At 37.7% G+C, this 14,475-nt stretch overlaps 1 protein-coding gene across 1 annotated transcript; it reads right to left on the reverse strand.

The window, feature by feature from the left end:
* Nucleotides 1–7,801: 7,801 nt before the first annotated feature.
* cyp19a1a (cytochrome P450, family 19, subfamily A, polypeptide 1a) lies at nucleotides 7,802–11,707 on the reverse strand (the record flags this gene model as incomplete). The annotated part of the gene is given in 11 exon segments (XM_079244229.1): nucleotides 7,802–8,056; nucleotides 8,474–8,715; nucleotides 9,561–9,723; nucleotides 9,812–9,923; nucleotides 10,059–10,177; nucleotides 10,181–10,225; nucleotides 10,228–10,277; nucleotides 10,280–10,453; nucleotides 10,540–10,694; nucleotides 10,796–10,946; nucleotides 11,033–11,707. Coding segments are annotated over 11 exon segments (1,662 nt in total). The 5' UTR covers nucleotides 11,229–11,707.
* Nucleotides 11,708–14,475: the final 2,768 nt, after the last annotated feature.

The following is a 14,475-nucleotide window of genomic DNA, read 5'->3' on the forward strand; positions in this document are numbered from 1 at the left end:
AATATGATTCTGATGCTGAGTCTGAAGGATGAAAGGACCTGAATGGCTTAAGAACAACATAAGAACACTGAATCTTTATGAAAACAGGCAACAGCAAGGCAACCGTTTGCAGCTCTTACATGCATCTGTCCTGCTCAAGCAAACAAAGAAGAGAAATGCATCACATCTGCCATGACTCTTTCCCAGATTTCTACATGAAAGTGGAGGAAAAACTGTTTGGTACCACATGCAACACTGTGTAGGAAGACAAATGAAAGTTCTGATTTTTCTGCCACAAAACACAAGAGGTCTGAAATGCGCGAACAGATGAGACAAATCACCATGGGGAGTGAAATACTCTCCCATTGTACTTATTTCCTAAAAGAATTCCATATTAAGGACAACTTTAACACAGATGTCTGTCATCACATGAAGATAAAAAGTCAAACATAATGTTAAAGTATTAAAAAGTATCTGTTTTAAGAAGATATTCTGAAGTTATCACTGCATATCAACTCAATTTGTTATCTTTTAATATAAGTCAATGTTTTTACACAAAATGCTTCATGTTATAGTTTCTTTTGGTGCCTTCACCGTGTCTGTGGTGCACGATTTGTGTTGGCATGAGCTCAAATATGTACACTTTGATAATATGATGGTTTAGCTTTGTTTAGCATGAATTCATAACAGTCATCTCAAAATACTTTACAAAGCTGTCAAATTTAAACCAATTTATTGTAGGTCAGATGTATTGTGATGGAAACAAATCCATTGTAATAATGAGGGGGGGGTCCCTTTTAACAGGAAGCAAAACCTCCAGCAGAATCATCAAACAAAGGGGGACAGACATCTGTTTCAACCAGTTGGGGTGGAGGGGACAGGAGAGAGGGTCATCAGCAACATAACTGTAAACTAAAGGGTAGCTGCTGAAAAAGAAAAAAAGCCAAGTCATTAACTTATATGACTAGAAATGTCATATTTTTGTATATTTAGAAAAATAAATAACAGTACAGTAACTAAAGGGATGGCTACGGGTCACCCAAGCAATAAGCTTAAAGTAAAGTTTTAAACCTTATTGTAAAAGTAGAGAGGTTGTCTGCTTCCTGAACCCAGACTGGGAGCTGGTGTTTTAAGAGATGGGCCTGACAACTGAAGGCTTCCCATATCGTCTTCACACTATCTATCTTTGATATGACAGATTTAGTTTTTAATGGCTAAAACTTATATAAGAGAGAAGGCAATGGTTGTATGAAAAAATAACTAAACAAATAAATTGTACAAAGACTTTATGTTAGAAACTGAATGTACATCTGCTACCTTAGTTTTTAACACAAAGCTCTGTCTTATATCAAACAACTGTTATTTTACGATGAAAAAATATAACAATAATTATTATTATTAGTATAATAATAATAACAATAATAATAATGATAATAATAACAACAACAACTATAATAATAATAATAACAATAATAATAATGATGATGATGATGATGATGATGATGATAATAATAATAATAATAATAATAATAATAATAATAATAATAATAATAATAATAATTTTTTTTTTTTCAGGCTCTATGGCATATGCACATTTCTTTATTTCTATATCTGCATTTAATGTAGCTTTTTTTTTTATTTAAAAAAAAGGCAAAATCTTTACCCACCGCTTTACAGTTTTACACATCTGCAGTTTCTATCAGTTCCAAAGAACTGAAAGCATCTTTTATCTTTTTAATTCTCTCATAGTCCAGCAATCTGTATTTTTTTACTTTACATTTTGTTATTCTATAAAGGACCTGATATAGTGTATGACATTGGCAAAGTTGTCAGCCAATTGCCATTTAGCAGAGACAGCCACATTCAAGCATCTGAAGCACAGTTGGCATTAAATTTTCAAGAAGTTTTGGTGATCACAGCAAACATAATAATCTTTAAAAGAGGAGGCAATATAACAAAGACACAACTTATACAGCTTATAGTGGAGGTGTCACTTTTTCCTCCCAGCTGAAAACAGGAAACAGGAAATAAGTACAAGCCTATAAAAATAATAAAAAAAGTAAAATGTGAAAAATATTTTATGAAATCATTTTCATAGGCATGATATACTTCTGACATAAAATGTGTAAAATGATCCCAGGGTTGGTCCCAGTTTTAATTAACTTGGGTTACTTTTTGTGAAACAGAAATAAGGCTGTGTGGTGTGTGGGGGCAGGTGGGAGTCCAGTTGGTGGTCCTAGAACAGTTGCAGGCGTTACCATCATCCCAGGTGTGGCGCTCACTGTTGCTCAGCAGGAACACCGGGCACCAGATGGCATTGGCCCTCCTTCCCACTGCCCAAGGCTCACTTATCTTTGACACTGTGTGCAAATGTTGCAAGCCTGACTGCCATGATGACTTTCTTCTGCAATAATGCAGAGGCAAAACAGATGCCAGCAATAACAACAAGCCAAGCTTGTTTGATCCTCCCAATAAAGCTGTATTTTCCTTTGACCTGATGAGAAATGGAGAGTGAGTGCGTGGGCTGTGTGGGCATAAATAGAAGTGCTATTTTGTCTGAGACAGAGAGCATAATGTTAGTCTACAGTACATTTCTTTGACAGAGTGCATCAGCCTGTTAAAATAACCAAAAATTATAAACTGAAACAGAACAAATTATTATGAGAAATAGACAGTTCACACTGTCTATTTTTCTACACAGGAGCCTTTTGACTAAACATCAGAAATTTAGTTTTGACGCAGGCATCATCAGCAGCACCTTCGTGCTTTCACTGACATTAATGATAACTGTGTCTTTGCTGGGAGGTGAAAGCAATCTCAGTGCTGTTGCAAGAGGGGGTCTGTAATTTTAATTATAGTTCAACATCTTCATCACCCTTCATCACTATTTGGTGGTGAAGTTGTTAAAATCTGGCAAGTAAATGAAAAAAAAACAGTGTTACAGTCATTATATTTAAAGTTACGGTAGAGCAGCTGAGTAGATTTGCAGAGATAATAATAATGATGATACTTGATATTACTACTACTACTACTACTACCACTTCTACGACTACTACTAATAATATTAATAATATTAAAAATAATATGTACCCATATAAACACTACAGTGCAAGATTTTTTTAAATGACAGGAAAAAGACAGAAAAATAAAAAACTACACATAAAAATAGAATCAGCCTGAGGGACATCAGAGCAAATTTTGTTAAACATTTTGATCAAACTCACAGTATTTGCATCCAAGAAAAGCTTTCTGCCATTGAAATATTAATGTAAATCGAGCATGTTGGACTGCCATGATGTCACTCAGCGGCTCACCAACAAACTGTTTGTAGAGGCAAGGATGTTGAGAGCTTTCAAAAGAATTGATTCATTCGCGATGCACATGACATCTCCACTTAATGCACACACCTCCTAGTTTCAGAAGAGAGTATGTGGTTCTGAAGCAGAAATGAACATAATAGACATAACTCTCCGTCTCAGCCAAACCCAACAGCGGTTTGGGTTTGATGGAGCTCTGTGTTGATAAGCTGCGTGAAAACTCTGAAACCTCCAGACGGGCTTGTTTTGAAAGCAAGCAGATAAGAGGGACTGAAATAATAATAATAATAATAATAATAGGAACAAGCAGAAGCACTTCCTGTAATGATGAGTGCCATCAGTCTCTTCTGATGTTCAATGGGAAACAAATGAGCTGACTTTGTAAAGTAAGCAGCATGAAAGAGCTGCGAAGTGAAAGTTGGCCTTTGATCCAGTGCCCTTACTGACAGAGAGCCTTCCAGACCAGGCTCCTTCAGACAGGACAGCCTCATGATAGATTTTCTATGCAGGATCTGGGTGACCTTTTTTTCTTCCTCACTTTTATTTTGTAACTATGAAAAAACCTGACATATGTGGTGTATAGGTAGTGAGGCAGAGAAACGTGCGAAAAAGAAAAAAGGCCTGTGTCATTGCAAACTGTGGGAGGTGTAATCCACATTGACGGTGTTTCTACAATGTAGAGATGAGTACTTTGCCAGTTTTTCCTTTCTGGTAGATGTTTCCATGACAACCAATGCTCTCTTTTAATGATGCACTAATCCAGCAGGGGACTTAAAGAGAGAGACAGTATGGCCACTGGCATTTGAGAATTTTAGCACGACATAACATGCAAGTGTGTGTGTGTGTGCGTTTGCATGTGTGTGCGTGAAGGGTGTAATCAGTATGTAATCAATCAGATTGTCAATCAGGACAGTATAACAGCTGCAAGGCTTTTACGTCGGGGTTATTTTAAAAGCTGTCTAGCATCTTGCCTCTATAAATCTGTCATATTGAAGTCAAAATAGATGAATGGAAATGGAAAATATTCAACATGTGAGTTACAAAAACCACAAATGAAGGCACATGGACTTTTAAAAAAAAAAAAAAAAAAAAAAAAAGGAGATAAGAAACTGCATCAAAGTTAACATTTAGGATACCATAAACTTTACAGAAAATCCAAAATATTTTTAATGCAAGTTATTCTTTTCAGTAAGAAAACTTATATTAAAACATATATCATGAAACAACGTTCTTCATGGTAAAAGCATCTGTGACAGTTTGAAACCAGTTTGTTTCCAATTTCTACTTAAATGCTTTTCCCAAATGACTTAACACGCTAAAGCTTGTGCGACTATTCTTTTATAGCACTTTCATCCAGTTTCTATTGGCACCAATTAGAGTAACCTTAAACTCCGCCTAAATTATTAAGAATTATTAAACAAATTAACACATATACAAACATACAGAAACAGAAATAGTCACATTGACCTAATTTCAGTAACTTCATTACTCTAAATGTAGTTTTCTCTTACATTCTTTTATTTAAGAATTGAACTCTACATGTGTCATTAAAAATGCGCCATATCAGTGAGTTTGAACTGATTGCGCAACACAGCCCCTGATCTGAGCTCAGATCTAACTCCTAAAACTTTTCTTCACCTTTACATTTTATGATCCACATTATGGGGATGCTTTGTGTCTCATTGTGGAAGACAAGTCCCTGTTGTGTGACTTTGTCAACAGATTTGTGTCCCCACAACATGAGTAATACCTTCCCACGCATGCACACACATACACTGCAGCCCCCAGTTATACACACAAAGTGAATGTTACCACAGATCTATTCAGCAGATGCCTGGCATCCCTCAGTTTAGAGCCGTGTGTTTTCTGTTATTTTTATTATTCACTGTGAAGACACTCAGGAAACTTTTCAGCCTTAATATCTTCTATGGAAAGTAATTTTGGCTTCTTGGGTGATCATTAAGTCATCATCATAGTCTGGGACAAGAATTAAGGAACCTCAACTTGGTGTAGACATTACACCATATTAACACAATACACCCTCCGATAGATAGATAGATAGATAGATAGATAGATAGATAGATAGATAGATAGATAGATAGATAGATAGATAGATAGATAGATAGATAGATAGATAGATAGATAGATAGATAGATAGATAGATAGATAGATAGATAGATAGATAGATATTGACAATGACTGACAGTGGCAGTATTAAGGCCCCACAGTGAGGAAGTGATAATTACAGCACCCTGTCACCCTGAAGCTAGTCTTGTACCCGATAGTAAGTGTTAACACGTTTGTCAGCTGTTGTTGGGAAATGGCACATCAACTAATACAAATCTACTAGTCTATTCATTTGCAACTTAAATCGCCACCTCGTACTCCTCCTTCTTCTTCTCTGTTTTTTATGATTCCATTCATCTCAAAGCACAACTATACTGACAATTGAGGCATTCAGGGATTTTGAGTTGTAAACTGGCAGCATGGCAGGAACTCACCAAGTGAACAGGTTGACAATGTGGTTGACAAACAGGCTGTTTCTTAATTAGTAGTAATTATTTTCTAGTTATTTTATAGTGTATCTGGATGAACAGTAACCTCTTCATCCAATCTGTTTCTCAGTATTCCTGGATTTTTAATGACTAAATTCTTTTTTACAGATATGATGAAGATTGTTTTGAGGATGAGTGTTCCCCTGGTAAAATGTGCCTTCAGGACTGCTGTCGTGCTTGTGAGGCTAATTATAGCAAAGAGGAGGACTGATGTAGTGAGGTTAATGAGAATGTAATCATTTGTTTGGCTCCAAGACGCCTACAAAGAGTTTTTATTTGCACATAAACAATGGAAAAAAGCAACAGCTCACGCACTCACGACACCAATTTTATGCACACGAGCAGAGATAACACCTTACACAGAACTAACACAGTTTTCAACACAGTCTGTAAACTTGCTGCTGATGTGGTAAAACAGTTCGTTGCGGATACTGATTAGCGCACCAAGCACTTGTGTCTGTTTTCTTTCCCCCATCTCAATATAATCAGCACAAGCAGGTCCCAGGAGGCTTCGTGTCAGTAGGATTGAGACTGTGCATCTTTTTCTAGATGTTTTGCTGTCTCACATCTCAGACTGACATCTCTGAACTAATGTACTTCATAGCTGAAACTCTCACACGAACAATCCCTGTTTGATCTCATATCCTCACTCGGAATGAGCATCTTTTCTTTTCTCATCTTTCAAACACATTATTAATCAATAATATTTGTAAGAAGAGCTTCTCTAATTGTTCCACGTCATCCCTTAAGTGGATGTGGTGTTTTTTGAGAGTTAAAATAATATAGATTGAAGCATGTGTGTGAAATTTTGTTGCAGATTTGCCCAGAGGAAGAGAAACTGAACATGTTGGTTACTTTATTTAGGCTGAAGAAAAAACACAACAACCTTGTCATATGCTGTAGTGCCCTCTCATGACCAGTATATGCAAACACAAGAAGCTCTTTTATTTGTGGATCTTAAAGTTTGTATTGAACAGTTTTACTAGTTTCACACTATTTTCATTTAGTTTTGTTTTATTTGTTCTCAGTGTATCAAATTACCGTGCACCTGTATTGCTTTACATCCTCTTTGAAAGGTTTTATTTGACGTTTCATTCATTCTGTCATTTTCTCTACTGCTTTGTCCATTTGAGACTCAGGGCATGAGGCAGGGTACAGGACAGGTCACTAGTTCATCACAACTAGTGATGAACTTTACTTGTTTACTTATTCATTTTATTTTTACACTTGATAAATAATCCACAGCTTCTTCTCTTCGTAAAGCTCTTCTGTCCACATTGTCTGTGTATAAATCACAACACACCTTTTGTAGCCTGACCTTAGAGAGGAAGGGTAGAAAATTAAGTGGGTTTTTTTCTTTGGAAACTGCTTGTTTAATTAAATTTTATAAATAAGTGAATTAGGACAATAATTTAATATGTGTGGTTTATTACACTGTAATGTCAGAAATATTGTTACGCAAAAGGTATCCACCAGGGGGCAGAAGACAAGTATCAGGTTTTATGTACCAGGGGTTTTCAACCAATTTTTTTTTTTTTCTTTTACCATGAGGGGGTGTCCCGGGTTAAAAAGCTGCATGCATCAAAATATGGTACTCTCAGTATTGAAGGGTCAAGTTGAATTGACTTACTCCTAATACTCTGTTAACAATAGTGTTCAAATAATTTAAATAATTAGTGTTTTCTTTAAAGTTTGGGAAACAGTTAAACTTTTTTTTCCAGCCAAAGTATTTTTCAAAATCAAAGAAAGAAGACACAACCCATAACTTTGTCATAATAATTTACATTTACTTCAACAGTATGCAGAAACTTACATTTTACACAATGCACAAGTCAGTAGAAACACAGGTTATGCACAACAACATGAAAACAAGTTTGCTTTGTACAATCATTAGATAAATGAATGAATGAAGATCATATGTATATAATGTATTTAAAAGTATAGGGACTGTTAGGTTCGCCAGTTTCTTCTCTGTCTGGGTAAGAATGTCATGCTGAGGTGTTCAGAGTCTGGATGGTGTTCTACAGGCTGCTGGGAAAGGTTGTTGGTCTGTGGGAGGCAGTCCAGGGTCAAGCCCTCGTGGGGGCAGACAGAGTACTGCGAGAGCAGCGTCACCAAGATGGATTTCATCATCACCATGGCGATGTGTTTGCCTACGCAGGCGCGAGGGCCTGAACCAAACGGCTGGAAATAACGTCGAGGAGCCTGGAAGAGGGCGGCAGCATGCAGAAGAAGGGCAGATGAAAGAGGTATTTAGATTGCTTGAAAAACACTTTTTATTAACTTTATAAAAGATTAATCTTCACCAGGTAAAGGATGTGAATATTTTAACTCTCATCTATATCATTAGTACAACTAAAGTTTGTCTCTATATTCAAACAGTACAGCTGGTTTAAAGAGGGGCATAGCATTATGTAGCCAGAAACACTCACTTCTAACCAGAGAGGGAAGCAGGGATGACAAATGTAAATTTTAAAACAATGACATTTTGAACCTTGAAAAAGATGAGTGAATATTTCTCATATTTAACAACTAAATTAGAAAAACTGATCTCTGACTATGTTTGTGTACTTTCTAAGTTCCTGTGTTGCTTTAAGTTGAAATACTTAACCCCGTACTCACATTTTTTTGGAAGTTCTCCAGACTAAATTCATTGGCTTTGTGGAAAAACTCTGTCCTGTGCATGCGACCAGTGTTTAGTATTATATTTGTGCCCTTCGGTACTCTGTAGCCTTCTATGATGTCATCAGAGAGGGCTCGACGCATGGTGAAGTCCACCACTGGGTGAAAGCGCAGGCATTCCTTGATGAAGCTCTCCAGCACCTGCAACTTCTGAAGGTCCTCGTTCTGGAGCTGCCTCTCACCTGCAGCGAGATCATAGTCTGGTTTTCTTTTTTTCATGCCTCTGTTTAATGCATCAAACAAGCAATGATTCTGAAACAGATCTTGTTTAGTTTTTACTGTTTTTGTTCTGGTAAATAAAAAGCGTTCCGTTCTCAACAGACTGTTGAAAACAGCACAAACACACTTGTCCCAAAAATATAGAACCATTCAGAAATCATATGTGCTACGCAAATAAAAAAAAAAAAAAGAAGAAAATGGACGTTATTTCAATATAATGTGATATTTTATTGTACCTGTACCAACATGTACCAGTGGTTATACTTATGGCCAAGCTGTCTTCTGAAAACAAGAGTTACAATTATATTGGCGCTGGGACAGGGAGAATTAAGCTGCCAACGTGACACAAAGACATAGTCCTGTTTAATTTAAGGGGGCAAGAGTGAGTGGCGGGTGCCTCGGTATCCTCCAAGCTTCACCAATATACATTCTCTCCTTGCCTCAGCCAAGAACGAAGCAGGGTACAACTTAATGTACATCTTAATGTACCCTGCTTGTGAATTAGATGTTTCTCTAGCCTACTGCATGCAAATTTTCCTCATTTAGAAACAGATATGATTTATATTCATCATTTTCACAACAAAATGTTATGCTATAACATGATACCGTCCCTGTTTTTGTAATAAACTATCATATTATAATGTGGTAAGGCCCCTTTTTTCTCTCTCTTTTTTTTTTTTTGTTAATAGCTGTTTCCAAAGATGACAGCTGCCCCGACTGCTTTTGAAATGCAAGCCATGCAACATCGGCAGACACAACTTGACCTTGTCTATGTTTGATTAGTGTTTTTATTCTCCAAGCTGCTTACCTACGACAGCGTCTATTTCCTCCAGCAGCTGCAGCTCAACATGTGGATTCTGTTTAAGGAGCAGCAGCATGAAAAAGAGGCTGATGGACAGAGTGTCTGGTGCTGCGATCACCATCTCCAGCACGGACTGCCTCACATTCTCAGCAGAAAGCTCGCCATGGCTCTGGAAACACACACAGGCATCAATGTAACTAACTAACTGGTGGTTGGAAAAACAAAAAGGAAGGAGATCCTGGCATTAGAAGACTTACTTGTGCAAATATGAGTTCTGCTGCGAAGTTGATGTTGTCCAGCTTATCTGCCTGTTCGATAGCTCTCCTTTTCTGTTCAACAAGACTTTCTATGGCATCTTGCAGCTCCTGGCTATAAGGTAACAGATAAACACCTCTTAACTCGAGCCATTTTTATGTTTATCTTTTTCTAAAATAAATAAATCCCTTAAAAGGAGGCTCCTGTATAAGGAAGCATAGCATCAAACATAATGATGGAGTCACTCACGCTGCACTCTTGTGCCTCTGATGGATCCAGCCAAACTTGAAGTAGATGTCTGGTTTGATCAGGACAGTCTGCCACGTATCAAAATACTTCTGAATCTTCAGCAGCAGCTCTTTCTCTGCTCATCGTACATGAAAAAACACAACCCAGCAGTCAGATTTGTTTACAGTGTCACAGATTCCTCATTTGAGTTTGGAAAATCTTTATTTACGATGTGCATGAAATGCATTCACCATTAACAGGCACGCCCAGGAAGAGTCTGTTGGAGATGTCGACCACTGTGCAGCGCAACAAACTGAGGACGTCCACATGAGCCAAACTGTCCAGGTTGTCCAGGTGAGTTTGTGTGGAAGACAAACAGACTTCCACCGTCTGCTGTAAATTTGGTCCTGTTAGGGCTAACACAGAGAGCGTTTTGTGATTTATGCTGATATTATATTCAAACCGGTAACATCTTAACATGGTTTAAGGTTTCATGTGTTACCTCTGGTGAAGTAGGCGCGGATCTTTTTCCACAGAGCTACATTGTTGTTGAATATGATGCCTTTCTCATTCATGCCAATACAGCAAAGTCCCTGCTTGCTCCCAAAACGAGAAGTATAGTTCCCGTTCTTCAGAACATGATGCACTGCAGACACCCTGGTGAAAAAGGATACAGATTTTTTTTTTTTTACACCTTGACTGACTTGTTTGCTGTTTGTTTATAATGCCAACATTAATAAATCTTCAAACAAACAAACCCGCTGAGTATGAGGGTCTCCTCTCCATTGATCCAGACTCTGACAATGTCTCCATACTTGGCGTTGTAGTAGTTACTCGCTGTGCCAATACCAGTCCAGATAAATCTCAGATATGACAGAAGTGGCCCCAAACCCAGACAGAAAGAAGGGCCTGTTGCAATCAATGACAAAAAATGACAATGAATTTCATCTTGTATCAAACTCAGTGCAAAATGTAGAATTAAACACTGAACCTACCTGGGACAGTTTTCCTGTGTCTGTGACTCCAGGCAACCATCAGCAAACAGACAAGCAGCATGAGGGCTCTTGTCGCCATGGGGATTCCAGATGATGAGCCAGTGGTGGCGTTTAATGACATGGAAACCAAGTCTGCAACCGCAGCATCCAGACCTACAGGAGTCATCGTCCGTTCGCAAGCAGAGATCAGATCCATAAGAATGAGGAGTTAAAACAACCTGAGTGCTGCCGCTGAAACCTGATGGGTGTAAATGCTAGAAAGCTGCCTACACCTTCTCTTTATAGGCAGTGTGAGCTGGTTACGTGCCAGGTCAGGGTAATACAAAAGCCACAACATAGTAGGAAAATGGTAAACAATACACTCCAGACCTTGAGGGGTTGGATTTGTGCCTGTGTCCTTGAGTGTACAGGACTTAGTTAAATGGGTTCATGTTGGTCTGAGCTTGTATTTGACATTTTGATGATAAGAAACACTGCACCTCTTTGAACATCAAAAGAAGTTAGTTGGAAATCCCACAAACAACAGCTGGTCTGTGAGAGTATGGAAACACCTGCATTTACTCTGCTTAATCTGTGAAGTCTGTTTGATCGCTGCCTTTGTGTGTAATTTCTATTTTATTCTTGATATTTTATATTTATTTATTCCAACAAAGTATTTGTCTTGTTTTATTCTACTTCCTGCTTTTTTCAGATGCTGTTTCAGATGCCGCTGTTGTAATGTTCTTCATGAAAATAAAGTTTTTTCATTCTGTCATGGAAAAGCAATTCTTTATTTATTTTTTGACAAATACCAAGAAGAAATATAAAATCTACAATTATTTTTTTTTTAAAAATATGCACTTATTTTATTTTTTGACCCGCTGACATCTCGTGGGCTAGACGTGACAAATAAAAATATATTTTCCACAGTCTACCTTCTAAGTACCTCCAAATACAGAGATGGTAAATGTTTATCCTTTTATTTCCCATTGAGATTAATGAAGTATCATTAAGTATCACATTTTGTTTGTCTCCGTTGCTTCTTGTAAAATGAGATTTTTCTCTGAAAACTGACTATTTGTTGTGGAGGGTCTGAGAATGAGAGGGTCTGAGAGGGTCTGGGAATATAAGTTCCCACAATATCTTCCCTGTGCACATGAACAATAATCTGGAAAAATCTCCTTTATTGCCATCCATTGATGAGGAGAATAGACCTTCATCACAAGACGACCCAGACAGAAGATGAGAGGAGTCAGCTGAAGAACTACATCAAGATCTACATCATCCAGATCCACATCTTGACCATTATATTATAATTCAATTCAATTCAATTCAATTCAATTCAATTCAATTCAATTCAACTTTATTTATATAGCGTCAAATCACGGCAATGCCATCTCAAGACGCTTTACAGACAGAGGGGAAAACATAATGAAGGCCAATTCATAATAGCCTATATAAGGAAACCAACAGATTGAGTTGAGTCCAACTCAATCTCCCATCCTGAGCAAGCACACTGGCGACATTGGGAAGGAAAAAACTCCCTTTTAACAGGAAGGAAACCTCCGGCAGAACCCGGCTCAGGACAGGCAGCCATCTGCCTCTGCTATAACTGTAGACTTTAGGCTGTTGCTGTTAATAAAGTTGTTATATGAATATAAAATGAAAGAAATAATTGGAAAATGAAAATTATGTTGAGACCTAAAGCCCTGCAAAATGATTAACTTTTCATCTGCCGGTCTTTTTTTTTTTTTTTAACCATACATAAATGTAGTTTTTGCAGTTTGTGACAAACCCAACACTGTCTGGCTTTGTCTCTGCCTCATTCTGCACAACGGACTATGTGAATTCATTCAACTCCCACTTTCGGGTCCAAGAATGTGTGCAGTTCAAACAGTCGACTGTGTGCTGAGGCCCTGCCTCAATAACGATGCCTGTATGATGCTTTAGACCAAGATTGTATTGCATGATTAAGCAGCAGCAGCAACTCTTCTGTAACCTTGTCTCTGAGCTTTGTTGTGGTCAACCACATCTTTGTCTTCACTACATGCAAACAGAGAAGTGAACAAACAAAATTAACATAAGACTGAAAATAGAGGAGGAAGTATGACTAAACAAATGAAATCCTTTTTCGCTTTTCATGCTTCCATTATTCAGAAAATTTTATTTTATTTATTTTTTATTTTTTCCTATTTTAGGTTTGTTAAAAGACAATGAAGCTATAAAGTCATCCACCGGGCAAAATCATTTGTTGGGTTTTTATCTGACACATTTGTAGTTTAACCACATAAACAAATGTGTGTGTTTGGGGAGGGGCGTATACTACATCCAATAAAAGTAAGTCAGTTTGAGTTGATATCATATACTAATATGCTGTGCGACATGTCTGAGTAACCTTGAGGAATTTATCTCACATTTCACATTTAACAGGGCACAGCATAGTTGGCAAAGAGATATGATAATAGCTGGAAGATGAACTCACTCCAAAATTGTTCTTCCCCAAAACAATGTGAAATCCACTGTGAGGGCAGCTTTACTGTTTGTATAATAAGTTCTGCTTATATACAAAACGTATATAGTAAATTAAAGTTTAATAAATGATAAATTTTCCATTCTTCGGGTAATGAAACTTTAAAACTTCAGAAGAAGTTAGGAGGGGATATAAAATCATCTGAAAGCCAAATCAGGTCACCTGACCATCTGTGTTCTGAAGAACCAAGATGGATGTGAGTCTCTTAAGCTGTGCTGTAAATAGGATAAAGCTGCTTTCCCAGCAGCTGTACCTCAGTCAGGAGGAAACAGAACCATCAAAGTTAACAAAAGACCAACACAGAGAAGGTTTGGTTGGCATGAATCATTCTGAATGCTTTAAAGCTTGTCAAAGCATTCTGCTATCTTCTTTGTCTTTAAAGAAAAGGATGCTTTTTCATCTGTGTGGCCTGAGCTCAGATCAATGAAGGAGGCAATAAAAGAACAGCCACTGAGTTCTTAAGATTATATGTGAGCACAGCTACACATCTGCTTGAGTAATTCAAGCTGCCCAACAACTGGCTGTCAGTGACCTACAGCCTCAGGCAGGAGCCGACACGCTGCAGACTCAGCTCAGGACCGCAATCTGACGGGCTTCTTTCTTTCTACCTCCTCCTGTGTGAAGTCTGTGTGTTTGTGTGCACAGAAGTTGCAGAAATGACAAGCATAGATACAAGAACATGTAGGTCAGAAACATGGATCCAGCTGCTGCTGCTTCACATCACTAAAGAGGCCAATTAACCGACTCATTAAAAACACAGGACAGGGCTAAAGTGTAAAAAAGACAGCTAACACCAAGGGTGGAAAAAGCTAAGAGGAGGTAGAACTGGGCTTTTTTCTTCCTCTTCTTTCTGCTAAAATGTCACTTTTTACATGAAATGTCACCGTTCTGGTCCAAATCAATGGAACAGAAAAGGGTCATTGTTGCTTCTCGG

Source organism: Telmatherina bonti, assembly GCF_933228915.1.
Source record: "Telmatherina bonti genome assembly, chromosome: 1".
NCBI classification, from domain to species: Eukaryota; Metazoa; Chordata; class Actinopteri; order Atheriniformes; family Telmatherinidae; genus Telmatherina; species Telmatherina bonti.